Source organism: Rhinoderma darwinii, chromosome 13, assembly GCF_050947455.1.
Source record: "Rhinoderma darwinii isolate aRhiDar2 chromosome 13, aRhiDar2.hap1, whole genome shotgun sequence".
NCBI classification, from domain to species: Eukaryota; Metazoa; Chordata; class Amphibia; order Anura; family Rhinodermatidae; genus Rhinoderma; species Rhinoderma darwinii.
The window spans coordinates 22,439,772-22,454,609 of record NC_134699.1 but is presented as its reverse complement, the minus strand read 5'-3'; the positions used below and the strand labels follow the sequence as shown (position 1 = coordinate 22,454,609).

Here is a 14,838-nt window from a genome sequence, read left to right as displayed (position 1 = left end):
ATGGGATAATCTGATGCACCCCCACTTGCACTAGCTAGAGGGATCTGAGTTTTGGAAATCCCACAATGGGGCCCTTATGTCATTTACACAGCTGCAGGAGGTTTATGGTCTAGACTGGCTGCATTTCTACCGTTATCTATAACTCAGACATGCGCTTGCCTCGCAACTCCATGGAGATGGCCCCACTATATCCAAATTTCCCCTGATTGGAATCTTATGTACACAAGGACCTAAAGGCATTATCTCTGTGCTCTATTCTCACCTCTTGAACTCTAAGGTAGAATCTTAGATGCTTTCAGCCAAAACAGCTTGGCTGGTAGTCATTCCAGACTTGTGAGGAGAGGAATGGGCTGAAGCTTTGACATCACATCTATAGGTCTCCCCCTCAGTTAACAATAGACTGATTCAACTGTATATAGTACATCAGCGTTCTCACCCCGATGGGTCGTTTACCTCACACTAAGTGTCACAGATGTCACGCATCCGATGCTAATTTCATGCACCTTATGTGGGATTGCCCCTTTGAGTTCTTTTTTTGGGAGGGAAGTAGCTTATGTGCTGAGCTGAATTGTCTCTTGTGAGGTTCCGATCACCCCGGCAATCTGTTTTTTGGGTCTCCTGTCGGAGGAACAATGGTCGCATGATAAAGATTCCCTCAAGAACATCCTATTTTTGGCAAGGAAAGCAGTAGCCCTACAGTGGATGGCTGATAGACCTCAATTGCTGATGCAATGGAAATCTATAGTTAACAATATTTTACCAAAATGAGAAAGTGGTTTATTGTAATAGGAAATGCTTATGGAAATTTGACAATTTGGGGCTCAAGGATTTCTTCATCCTTAACTCTTAGTTCAGAGACTTCAATATGCTCCTTTATTACCAACCTTAGAGATTGTTAATGGATTGCTATAATGTATAAGCTTTATAATGTTTGTATCTACCCTTGTAACCTAAACAGACTGGAGGAAGAAGTAGGATTATGTCCCAGTGTACCATTTCTGGTTTTCATTTTCTTTTCTTATGTACATATGTCTTGATGGATAACATATGTTTTGTTATCCATTTACTCATGTATAAGCTTTGAGTTCAATAAAACGAGTTAAAAAAAAAAATGCAAACTGATGGAGACTGAGCGATTATATGAATGATCGTTCATTCCCACACAGTATAGCATCAGCCTGTGTAAAAGGGCACCGATCAACTTTTTATACGATCGATCAGCGATCCTTATGTCATGTAAACCTACCCTTACTCAATTTTATAATGGAGCACTAAAGAAACAGTTGCATGGCAAGTTCAGCTCTGCAGAAAAAAATATTTGGTCAGTGGTTTTTAGCTTTTCCTTTCTCATGTGAGTATCCTATGTTATACAAAATATAGAAACATGTATTTTCATCAACCTCCCAATATACAACGACGCAACATTTTCGGGTGAAGTCTTTCTTTCTAGAGCGCTCGAGTGGGGGACTAAAACAGCCATGAAACACTGCATCATCACATGTCGAGAGGATGATAGAAATATATGTATGTCAATTTTTATAACAAAAGGATGTTCAGCAATGTAAAAGAGCAGTGATAAGGAAACACTTAGCAAAATTATTTTGCATGTGAAATATATGAAAGCCCAGGAAGGTAGAAACTGGATGAATCAGCATGTGTACCTGAAGTCTAGCGGAGTCCCCCACATGTATAGATGCTTGATAATTCAGCTCTGCTATTCCTGTATATATGAAACTCCTATTTCCATTTCAATAACGGGCCTCATGGACATGGCCATGTTATGGCACTGTATAACCTCGAGTAATAGAGCACCCAAAAACTTCTGTTAAGGCCCTACTGTAGCTCTGTATGCCGCCGATTAAATTCAGAGGCTCTTTTTCTATAAAATATAGTTCTGTACAAAGTACAATACAGCGGCACACAGAGTGCCAAAAGCTCCATAGTCCGGGGCTACGGGGACTCAGTGTAGGCACGGGGTATTCAACAAGGAGAAACGAATGACACCCTCCCCCAAAGTGGTACAATAAGAGGATAGAAGTATGCAGGGAACATCAGAACTTTTTTTGCTAATAGTAGAAACCATAACCAAGGTTTAAAGAGTGACTAATATATCAAAAGTTTAAAAGTACAGACCTGTAAAAAGTTTGGATTGGTGGGGGTCCGGGTGCGGAGACCACCAGCGTCGCTGAAACTAAAGTGCAGAACCCATCAGCTAAACGCTTTGCACTTGTGTCCATGAACTGCGCTCTTAGACGAGTTCATACACGTTCTATGTGAGCGGTCTTCAGCCTGACAGGGAGCGCTGATCACAGCCGAAGGTGCAAAGCGTTTAGGCGAGCGCTTTGTTTCAGCAGCGGAGGGTGACTCAGCACCCGGACCCCCACCGATCCAAACTTTTGATGTGTTTCTATGACATATAAAACATTTGATAAAACTGCAGTTAACCTTTAACAATTTAGAGCATAAGACACTTTACTAAGTTCTTCTATCTTTAACTGTGACTTCACTGCAGATATTTTCATAATTGCAATACTATGTATTCATAAATGTTGTACTTTGAAAAAAACAAAAATCACGTACAACCTCCGGCACCTGAAATTTGCAGCTGTCCTGGTAAATCCTTCCCCTTTCTCAGGCTATGCTTCAATACTTGTAAGTCTCCTCTTTCCCACCCAAAGTAAACAGACATTAATCTGCACTGCATGACTGAATGTTCTTATTACAACTGGAAAGAGGTTGTGAAACCAGGGAGCCCGTAAACATCGGAGAGAAGCGGGGAAAAGCCCAGGGTAACGACAGCGAAGAAAGAAATGTGTAGGTAACCAACATAACAGTAGGGCATTGTCTAGACTTGGAAAATTAGAACCTTTACTTAAAATTTCAGGTCACCTACCAATAAATTTCTGGGGCATGGAACTTTTCCTCTTTGCAACATTGCTGGCTAAACGGTCCAATACCAGTGCCCGATCGCTGCCCATTTCTGGTTTCATCTGCTTGGGTTCTTCAACAGCTGTAGGGGGAAAAAAAAAAAAGACTGAAAACCGACAAAGCAACATGATAATATTATGCAGTGTATAAAGTTTTATAAAGGGTTACATAATACGGTAGTGTCGATTCACAAAGTCAAAATAAAAATCTTCGTAGGGCATAGGACACCTACTAATGATTTATAGGATGGACTACGTGCCTGTTCGTCACCAGCAACTAATATTTGAGAAACACGCAAGCTAGAAAGAGCTGCAGAACATAAAGTAAGTAATGGACATAGGTGGCAATGCTTCACAAGGTACACAATTAACACAGGATACATTTATATGGGTACCCGCATGCAGGCCTTTATACACGGCAAGCAAAATGAAGACTATTCTTTCTAAAGATTAAGTAGCATTTGTTGGTCTGGTCCTACCGTAAAAAAAAAAAACAGCACGCAAGTGCGGTCCTATAACCCCCTCGGAGCTGAGTGCACAGGCCACCTGCAAGCTGCCTGGTCTCTGACCACTTTCTGTCTCTTGTCAATGTTTCCACTGAGCTGGTTTGAGGTTTTTTCTTCTCTCAATACAAGGCGAGAACACGGATATCCACGCCGTCTAATGGCAGGCATTGCTTCCTGTCCCTTCACATTTGTGGTCAGTGAAGGAAGGAGAGTGGAGAAAAGGGGGAGGAAGGTGCCTGTGCATATGACAAGGCTTGAGCATGCAAGATGGTAATCAAAGGCTGAGTCAAGTTTTCTAGCAATATTACATAAAATGTTTTTAATATTCAATGTTTTCAAGACCTGCTGTACCTGCAGATATGCGCTATCTACTATTCAATCTCTCAATAACATTGGCTGTAATCTGATGTATGACTGCTCTGCCTTCACGACAGATGTCTCAGGGCTTGTCCACACAATGGAATTTGTGCAGAAAATTTCTGCAGCATTTCCGCTAAAACTAGCAGGGTTTCCGCTGTGGAAAAAAAACCGCACCATTGCCTGTGTTTTTTACTGCAGAAAATGGTGCGGATTTTGCTGCGTTTTTTTTCAAGCCTGTGAGATGGTGACATCTTCTCTGAAAAACAGAGCAATTCAGTCCACTTTCCGCAGCAAGAATTGACATGCAGCAGAACAAAAAATACGCACCGCAGGTCAATTTCGGGACGGAAATTTTACGCAGGGTGTGGATGAGATTGGTCTTACTCACTATGCTGCTACTGTATTCCGCTGCGTATTTTCAGTCTGCAATTCCGCTACCTGTGGACAAGCCTTTAAAGTTGAAAACTTATTTTAATGCGGTGAACCATATCTACTTTTGTAACGCAACATTCTTCCCTATCCCAGGGTAATTTGCCTGAGTACAGAAACAAAGTGATCTACCGGTGATAACAGTCAGAGAATATGGCAGCAGAATGTGGTGTTCTTATCGTTACTAAATACGATGACTGATGGAAAACATGGTTTTTTAGCGCCCGTAATATTAACATTGGTGCACATATATTACACTCACCAGACTCGCTAACATTTTGCAGATAAACGCGGCATCGCTCCTTGTGCTCCTCCAGAGAGCTGCGCTGTTTGTAGCTACGGCCACAGAATTCGCATTTGAATGGTTTTTCCACTGAGAATAATAAAGCAAAATCTTGCCGTCATACGTAAATGGTGGCCTAACAAGATGTGTATGCATATGTATAATCCCACCTTGTGTGTACAAATATTATACTGAAGGAAATGTACCAGTTACCAATAACGGTCTACAATCATACTTTATAATGCTGCAGAAAGTGACGAGGACTAAAAGGTAGGCTCACCCGAATGTGTACGGAGGTGCCCGGACAGGGCATCTCTCCTTTGGCAGGCGTAGCTGCACAAGTGGCATTTGAAAGGTTTCTCTCCAGTATGTAGCTTGCCATGTCGGAGTAAGTTCCCCTTCTGGGTAAATGAAGCTCCGCATTGATTGCATTGGAAAGGACGTTCCCCTGAAAAAAGACAAGAACTGGTCATGAGGAAGAAGAGCGAGTCCAAGCGGAGCCAACAAATTCCAAGTTCAAAGCACTAAACAAAGCAAAGCACGCGTGCGACAAGCCACAGCAAGATCTAGAGGTCAATACGGTCAACTTTGTTAGGATCAGTTTGGAGGGACCTGGGCTCATATAGTAGGGAACCGTTTCCTCTTGTAATTCTTCTTATGACAGTAGTATATAAGAAATTCAACTGCTGCTAGCAGGAATGACCCAGAGCAACAGGGAAATCTGATAATTCGAGTATGTTAGGGAATCACAGATAATACAATTAGAAGCCGGATTGTCTGGTAATATACTTTAATATGAAGTTGCACTTCCGTTTGTCTTCCAGATCTAAGACATCCTGTCAAGCATGGGGTGATAAGATGGCAGAGGGTGCTGGGCTACATGGACTTGCTTCTCACTTGAGTCTAAAATCACTTACTTCACCCTAAACTCAGCAACACACCCTGACTAATTTCTGCCGAGGATTTTGAACGTGTTAAATGCGGATCTATGCATTGCAAAAGGCTTAACTCCGCTGTGAAAATCCGCAACAAATCCGCATCAGAATTTACATGCCTATAATTTTGTAGATTTTTTTCCACTGCATGTGAAAAGCTCCATCCACATGTACTGTACTGTAAATTGCTGCAGATTTTCCAGTGCGGAGTTAAGGGGCACGGACCCCCGTTCTAGTGATTAGTGGGGGTCCCAGTGGTGGGGCCCTTAGCGATGATACATTTATCACATACCTTTATCAGCTATCCACAGCGTATCTCATGGGATAACCTCTTTAACCCCTTAACGACATAGCACGTACATGTACGTGCTAGCCGTTAAGGGGAAGTATGGAGCGGGCTCACGGGCTGAGCTCGCTCCATACTTAGCGGCTAACAGCCAACACCTCACTGCAACAGGCCGAATCAAAGATCACTTTGATTCAGTCCGTTTAACACCTTAAATGCTGCAGTCATTCACGACCATGGCATTTAAATAGAATCAAGGGGGGGGGGGGCGCCCCCTAAAAACACATCATCGCGACGGGATTGGCCGGTCACTATGGTTGCCACGGCAACCTGCGGGCCTACTGAAGGCCCCCAGGTCTGCCATCTTTATACTCCTTTGAAGCCCTGGCAGGGCTTCAAAGGAGACTGTCAGTATTACGATATACTGCAATACATTAGTATTGCAGTATATCATGCAAGCGATCAAATGATCAACGGTCGCTGCTTCAAATCCCCAAGGGGGACTAATTATAAAAAATTAACTTTTTTACGCTTTTTATTTTTTATGTTTCAAAATAATAATAAAAAATATCTTAAGTTAAAAAAACAAAACAAATACCTTTTCCCATTTTTCCACTAAAGCAATGGTAAAAAAAAAAAAAAAAAAGTGTTAACATAACTGGTTTCGCTGCATCCGTAAAAGTCTGAAGTATCACAATATAGCGTTGTTTAACCTGCTCGGTGTGCGCCGTAAAAAAAAATATATAAAACATGCAAATTGCTGTTTTTTTGGTCACCTTAGATCTCCAAAAATAAGGAATAAAAAAAAAGTGATCAAAAAGCTGCATGCACCCCAAAATAGTATCGGTAAAAACTACAGCTTGCCCCGCAAAATGTAAGCCCTCACACCGCTAAATTGATAGAAAAAAAAAATAATTATAGCTCTCAGAATATGGCGATACAATTTATTTTATTTTTTTAGCAAATTGTTTTTTTTTTTTTAAGTGGTAAAACATGAAACAAAACATAGAAATTTGGTATCGCCGTAATCGTATCAACCTGTAGAATAAGGCGAATATGAAGTTTATCGTCTGATGGACGGCGTACAAACAAAACCTAAAAAAATTTGCATAATCGCTTTTTTGCCCATTTCACCCCACAAATATTTTTTTTCAGCTTCCCAGTACATTATGCGGTACAATAAATTATGCTATGAAAAACGACAACTTGTCCCACAAAAAACAAGACCTCATAAGGCTATGTCAACGGAGAAAAAAAAAACGGAGGAAGAAACGAAAAAAAACCTCAAATTGGCCTGGTCTTTAAGGGGTTAAAAAAAGGTGCAAATGCATAGCTGCTCATAGAAGGCGGAAAAACCACCTCTAAAACAGTCAGACAATTCCTAATGCACTTAAGGAGTGCGGCTTTTTATAAATTAGGCACAATAGAGCAGTCTATGGAGAAAACGGCAGAAAAAAAGCCATACCTAGAGAATGCTGCATTTTGGTACCTAGTGACATTGGTCATTGCCTACTTATTTGGCATCATTAGACCTCATACACACTGTACACAGAGGCACATGGGCTGCAGATTCATTGCAGCCCAACGTACCGCCATGTGGTTCCTCTGTGCACCTCTCTATGCCAGATTATTAACCCAAAGGAAATGCAGGAGCAAGCATGCCACCATTTTTATTTTTTTTCATTGAATCCGTGAGAATAAGATATGTGACTGGATGTTAAAATTGAAGTCACATGGCGGTTAACCCATTCCCACCCACACCACGTAAAATAATGGGCTAATGAACAGGTCCTTGTGTCTGCAGCCCGTTAATTTAAGTGCAGTTTTTGATGGCCGTTTCTTCTGCATTTGAGCGGCTTCCAGGGAACCACCGTGGCGTCAGAGGGATTCCTTGTGCAAAACCGGCCTGTAGGGATGCAGAGCAGATGTGATCTGCGTCTTCTCTGCATGTCTGGCTATGCCGATCACTGGTAACCGTAATCTAATGGGCTATTACCATTAGATCGCAGTTATCAGTATAAGGGAAAAGCAAGGATCACATAGCTATTGTGTTCCCTGCTAAACTGAGCCCTTATAGTAATTATAATAAAAAATAATTTAATACAGGAAGATGAGAAAACGAACCCTCCCAAAAAAGTGCAGACCTCATCGGACCCACACGCACCAATTTTAGGCATTCTGCATTACACAAACGCGTTTTTGCATGGACGTCAGCTGCTCAGGCATTGTGTTCCTGTCAATTTTTTTTGTCTGCCCTATCTACTTTTGAACCTTTACTTAAAAATTCTGTAGTTACAGGATCTAGCGTATAGAAAATAAGCACTAATCCAGTCAGTAGTGTCAAAAAGTAGAAATTTGTCTTAAATATTTTTTTTTTTTAACTGGGAAGACGAAGACTGAATTCTAACCAGGACCCTTCCAGGACTCGAACCTTCAGATGGGTGAAATATTTCTTACACATTTGGCAATGGTGATGCCTTAGTTTTCTGTCAATTGACATGGAAAAATATTTACTACAGTTTTCTACTTTTTGACACGGTCTGGATTAGTGCTTATTTTCTATACGCTATAGCCGAGAGGTTGAAAGCACCTCTTATTGCACTACCACACCCACAGGTTAGTCCACTAAAGGTCAGAAACTATATACTTGAACCAGTAGTTACAGGATCACCATCCGTGTACAGATGCTGTATCTAATGCGAAGGAACGAGATACATTTAAAGCTGAAACCGGGTTCACAGCGCTATTTGACAATGTACAAATATGTTTGACATAGATATGTGCGGTAGAATAAGGCCCTGTTCACACAGAGAAAAAAAAAACTGCGGCAAAAAACGGCCGAAATTGCCTCCCATTAATTTTGATGGGAGTTGCAGAGCGATGTTTTCCGCTCGCGGGAAAAAGAGACACGCCCTATCTGGATTCATTTTCCACCTCAAAAACCAGGTGTCGGACCCCCACAGATCACGTACTGATGACCTATCCGGTGGTCATCAGTTGTCAGAAGGTGGAAAACCCCTTTAAACAAAAAAAAAAAAAAAAAAAAGATTACGAAAAACAGCTCTTTTCTTTTTTAGGACTATTTTTTCCTAAAAAAAAAATACCTACTAATGTAAGTATTGATATCGGCTCCATTTGAATTGATGCGAAAGCCCTATATGTCCCGCAAAAAAAAAAACAGCATTTCAAAAAGGTGAAACTTTGCTCTTGTTACGAAGGTCCAAAACACTCCTGGTCATGAAAAGGGTTAAAGGGGGTTGTCCAGGTTTGGGGCTGTTTTTCATACTGATGACCTATCCATAGAATAGGTCATCAGTATATGTTTGGTGGGGGTCTGACACCCAGACCGATCAGCTGTTCCGGCTGCATTCGGGCCCCGGTAGCTATGCAGTGGTCGGTGTCGGAATCAGATGGCTCCGGTCACACTATAGAGGCTGTGCTGCAGTACTGCTCCTATTCAAGTGAATAGGAGCACAGCTGCAGTAATCCAACATGGCCACTATACAAAGTACAGAGCCTTCTGCTTCCGGAATCAACCACTGCATAGCTTCTGGCGCTGGGTTTAGGTGTCGGACCCCACTCACTTTGGATAGGTCATCAGTATGGGAAGAAATAAAATTAAAAAAATCGCTCCCTGCCTGAACAAACCCTTTAAGCAGGTTCCTATAGAATACTAAGGGAAGCGTATTTGGGATCGGTACAAAACAGAAGACCAGCTGTACAACAACAAAGGTAAAGCCAGTGTTTTCTAAAGTGAATGTCTAGTAAACAGTTGGTATGGCGTTTCCCTGGGATATGTTCACATTTGTGTCAGGGGCTCCGCAGGGCTATTTTTTCGTTACATGCTTGCGGAACCCGACGGACTCTGTTATAAGTCAATGGGTTCCGTCGGGCATCATAAATAGAAACCATGACGCAGATGTGAACAGGGTCTAACAGGCACTAGAAACACAACTAAAGGAAGGACACCAAACATGACTGGCTACATAACTGCAGAAAATATCTCATAGAAACATTGTATTAGCTATAGTTGGATATAAAATGTCTGGGGGCGAGGACACATACCAGTATGGCTTCTTTTGTGCACCAGTAAAACATTGAGGCTGTTGCATGCCAGTCCACAGATGTCACAATACAGCTTTGCCAGATTGGGTCTGTTGAGATCATATGATGTGTTATGTCGCTCCAGCTGGATGCTGTTGTAGGGTGCGCACTCTGCTCCATATCCATAGGATAAATCAATACCTTCTGACTGTTCAGACGCTGCTACCTCTGCAGACTCATTTTTTACCTCCACTGTATCCTCTGCTAATGCAAAAATATACATAGATCTCATTAATCGTGTAAGATAGTGGGATCATCTACAACCATTTTTCAAACACGACAACTTGTTGGGTTTGTCAAATGATCTTGAATTATTTCGGTATCCAATATAACCTGCGATATATAATAACATTTATAACCAGCTTTACTTTAAAGTAAATCTCTACCTTTTATCGTATTGATTTTAGATCCAAAATTCAGTGGCGATTAATTTCTTAATATACCTTTATAGTAATCGGAGCTCCATTCCTCTGATACAGAGCTCCAAATTCCCTGTATAGATAGATATACACTATATAGACAAAACTATTGCGACACCCACAGGAGATTTTATGACCTCCCATTCTAAGGCCCCATGCACACAACCATGCCCATAATCACGGTCCGTAATTACAGGCACGGCCTGCCGTGAACAGTCGTCCGCATTTCCGGGCCGTGCGCCCATTATAAAGTATGGGAGCGCGGTCCGTAAAAAGCAAAAGATAGGACATGTCCTATCTTTTGCGGGTGGTTTCTACGGAACGGAAACCTTCCCATAAATATACGGGAACGTGTCCTTGGACAATAGAAGTTAAGAAGGTCCGTAATTATGGACGATTTTTACAGTCGTGTGCATGGGGCCTAAATCCATAGACCTTAATATGTAGTTGGTCCATATTTGCAGTAAAACATCTTCCACTCTTCTGGGGGCTTTTTACACGATTTTTGAGTGTCTATGGGAATTTTTGCCAATTCATCCAGAAGAGCATTTGTGAGGTCAGACACTGATATTGGGGGAGGGGGCCGGGCTCACAATTTCAATTCCAGTTCATCCCTAATATGTTGGATGGGGTTGAGGTCAGGGCTCTGTGCGGGACAGTCAAGTTCTTCCACACCAAACTCACCCAACCAACCATGTCTTTATGGACCTTGTGCACTGGGGAACAGTCATTCTGGAAAAGAAAAGGGCCGAACCCCAAACTGTTCCCACAAAGTTGGAAGCTTCAATTGTCCAAAATATCTTGGTATGCTGAAGCAAAGAGGCCTAGACAAACCCTTGAAAAACACCCCATAGCATTATCCCTCCTCCACCAAACTTTACACACAATGCAGTCAGGCAGGTAACGTTCTCCTGGCATTCACCAAACTCAGACTCCTCCATCAGACTGTCCGATAGAAAAGGTGATTCATCACTCCACTGAACTTCCCCTGCTCCAGAGTCCAGTGGGGGCAGCTTTACACCACTCCACCTGACACTTGGCATTGTGCTTGGTGATGTAAGGCTTGTACGCAGCTGCACGGCCATGGAAACCCATGACATGAAGCTCCCGGGGAACAGTTTGAGCTCCTGTTAATGCCAGAGGTTTGAAACTCTGCAGTTATTGAGTCAGCAAAGCATTGGCGACTTTTATGCACTATATGCCTCAACAAACGGCCACCCCGCTCTGTAACTTAACGTAGTATGCTATGGTTCATAAATGCTTCCACTTTGCAATACCGCCACTCAGGGTATGTTCACACAGGGCAGATACGCTGAGTAAAAGCACACAGCGTATCAGTCCTGTACACTGCAGGGAATTCCGGACGAAAAACCAAACTAAATTGTGGTGCAGTTTGACGACGAGAATGTCCGCTGCGGAAAACTGTACCATGGAAAAAAAAAAAGATCTATACTTACGGAGCCATGGAGATGCATCCCTCCGCCATCCTGCAGCCCGGCCTCCTGGTAGAACGTTTTATCCCATGTCACATGGGACGAAATGTAATCCCAGGAGGCCGTCCTGGACGAAGAAACAGAATTCTGGGTAAGTATAAGATTTTTATTTTCAATGGGGAAAACTTGAAACAAATAAGCAACGTTTATGCAAAGCATTTTTTCCGCTCAGCATTTACGCAGCGTGTGGATGAAATTTGTTCAAATCTCATCCACTCTGCTGCTACTGTTTTATGCTGCGGATTTTCTGCAACAAATACCGTTGCGGAAAACCAGACGTATTTGCGCTACGTGCGAACTTAGCCTCACAGTCGATTATGGAATATCTAGGAGGGAAGGCATTTCATGAACGGACTTGTTATACCGGTGGCGTCTTGTTACAGGACCACTCTGGAATTCAGTGATCTCCTTACAATGACCCATTCTTTCACAAATCTTTGTAAAGGTGACTGCATGACTAGTGCTGGATTTTATACACCTGTGGCAATCGGACTAAATAAAAAAACAAAATTCAATAATTAAGAGGCGTTCCAATACTTTTGTCCATATAGTGTAGATTTAAAAGTGAACACGCTGGCTGCCTGCAGCCACCACTAGAGGGAGCTTACTGTATACAGTGTTATTATGGAGCTCAATGTATAAGCAGTATGAAGCACCTAAGCTCCCTCTAGTGGTGGCTGCAGGTAGCTAGCATGTTATCTTCTATGTTTATACAGGGAATTTTGAGCTCTGTATCAGCTCTGCTTTCTCTGTCAGTCCCAAAGAGAATGAATGGAGCGGGAGCGTGCATGCGTGACCTGTGCTCCGTTCATACAGGGGACTACCGTTCTCTGGATAGGTGGGGGTACCAGTGGTAGAACCCCCAGCGATCAAACACTTATCACCTATCCACAGCATAGGTTATAATTGTTTTGGTGGGATAACGACTAAGACATTAACAGATCACTGGGATATGCCATCAATGTCTAATAGGTGTGGGTCCTTCCACTTAAAGTTGCTCCTTTGGCTCCTGTCAACGGCCAACCATACAAGATCCAAAACAAAACTGAGCTAAGCCGATAGGAGAAAAAAAGGACAAGGACAGAGCTTCAACTGGGCAGATTAATTTTGTTGCCCCAGACATGGGCATAACGTTTCCTAGCGCAACTGCCACTTCGTTCTAGTGATCAGCACGGGTCACAGCATCTGGACCCTAACAAATTGGATATTGATGGCATATTCTAGTAATATATAATTAACGTCTTAAGTGGGAAACCATCTTTAACGTTCGGGGGTGTGTTTTTTTTTTTTCATTTGCCCCCTGTTGTCAAAAACATGTTAATTGAGTCCATGTTTAATATTAATTAGGTCCAATTGATTTTCAAGTAGTGCATCTCATCCACTAAACAGCACACAAGTCAGTCTACATCCAGCGACATAAACGTGACCAAATAAGTGAAAAGCTACAAAAGTGACAAAAAAAAAAAGTCAGCAATGGCAGAAAATGGGCAAAAACTGTTCAATGGTAAAACACAGCACATCGAATGGAACATAGGAGGAGAATCAGAAATAAAATTAACAATTTTCAATATTCACACATTTATAGTAAAATACAATGTAATTACGTTTCTGAGTAATTCTATTTTGGTTTACATGCATGGTTCACGTAAAAACACCACCATCCCAAAATATACACTGGTTAACCATCTCTACTCACAGGAAAGATCAAACAAAGCTTCATGTCGATAAAGATATGCCTTTTATTTGCAAACCTATCCAACCAGGGCTCAACATTTAGCAGAAACCCACAAGCATTTAGCGCCTTTACCGGCTGCCGCTCCCTGGACACAATACAGATACGAACAGCCGACTGAGAACTCATTGCTGCCACACCAAGGCAATTACCACATCCTGAGCCTAAGCTGCAGCCTGCGAGTCAAGCAGTATATATACACGTAACCCTGCTGACAACACATCCACACAGGTCTACTGAGGAACGAGTTATGGTTAATGGTGAAAGAAAAGTCAGCAATTAAAAATCGATAAGAAAATAATACTCCATACTCAAGATAATAAACATTAATAGAAACATTGGGGGAGATTCATGAAAACTGTTTAACATGGACTTATTGGCAAACGTTTATTTCTTAAACTCGTCTGGCTAAGTAGAACGCCGCACGGTCACGTTAGATCATTTTCATAAGTGCGGCCCATTGTCTATATAACCGTTCAGAAGATATAAATCATTTTATACAATAAAAAAAAAAAAGCGTCTCAGTGGCGTAGATTGTGGTTGCAAATAATACTGGGGCTGAAAACATTGGGGGCCCATAATTCAGAGCCCCAAAGATAGCAGGATTATAAGGGTACCCCCATACGTGGCCGATTTTTTCCATAGCAAAAGCCACACCAATGACTAAATAGACACTAATGGAATCATTCACGATGGCATAATATATCAAGGGCTGGGCAATTAATCTAAAAAAAAAACAAAAAACTAATTTTGGTTTTTTTCTTTGATTATTTTTTCCTGGTTTCAACTGGATCTGTGTCCTCAGGACGCAAATACAGTTGAAAAAGTAGGAAGCAGTAAAGTCCCTGGTCTACCATTCACTAAATATTCATTCAGTGGCGTAGCATTCAAATAGGAGGCATGGTATGCAAAAAGGGGTGTGGCCTAATTAATCATTAATCGAGGTTACATGTTCAATTAATCATGATCGCCCAGCCCTAAAATAAACAAAATAATATTTATATTACTGTACTGTAAATGAGCAGAATATTAGACCAAGTTCGGAGACCATGAAAACCCATTAGTGCATTTATAGAGGTCACAGAACTCTGGAGGTAACTCCTTAAATTCCTAATAATTTATAACAAGGGGCACATTATTTATTATAAGGGTGCAGTCACACACGGCAGGTTTTGTTGCAGACATTTTTTTAACTGAAAATCAGTACCATTCATCTGAATAGAACTTTTTGAAGAAATCCATACACCTGCTGCAGATACAACCACATTCAGAGGACAATTTCTGCAACAAAATCTGCCGTGTGTGACTGCACCCTAAGGCCGGGTTACCACGTAGCGTAAGCGCTGCAGAATTTCTGAAACGGA

At 41.8% G+C, this 14,838-nt stretch overlaps 1 protein-coding gene across 1 annotated transcript in view; it reads right to left on the bottom strand.

The window, feature by feature from the left end:
- Positions 1-14,838, bottom strand: part of IKZF3 (IKAROS family zinc finger 3) — a 57,251-nt gene that overhangs the window by 10,048 nt on the left and 32,365 nt on the right. Inside the window, exons 4-7 of the mRNA XM_075846686.1 lie at positions 9,792-10,034; positions 4,786-4,953; positions 4,485-4,595; positions 2,894-3,010 (exon numbers count right to left, since the gene is read on the bottom strand). Coding sequence (XP_075702801.1) covers positions 2,894-3,010; positions 4,485-4,595; positions 4,786-4,953; positions 9,792-10,034 — 639 coding nt within the window. The remainder of the gene's footprint in view (positions 1-2,893; positions 3,011-4,484; positions 4,596-4,785; positions 4,954-9,791; positions 10,035-14,838) is intronic.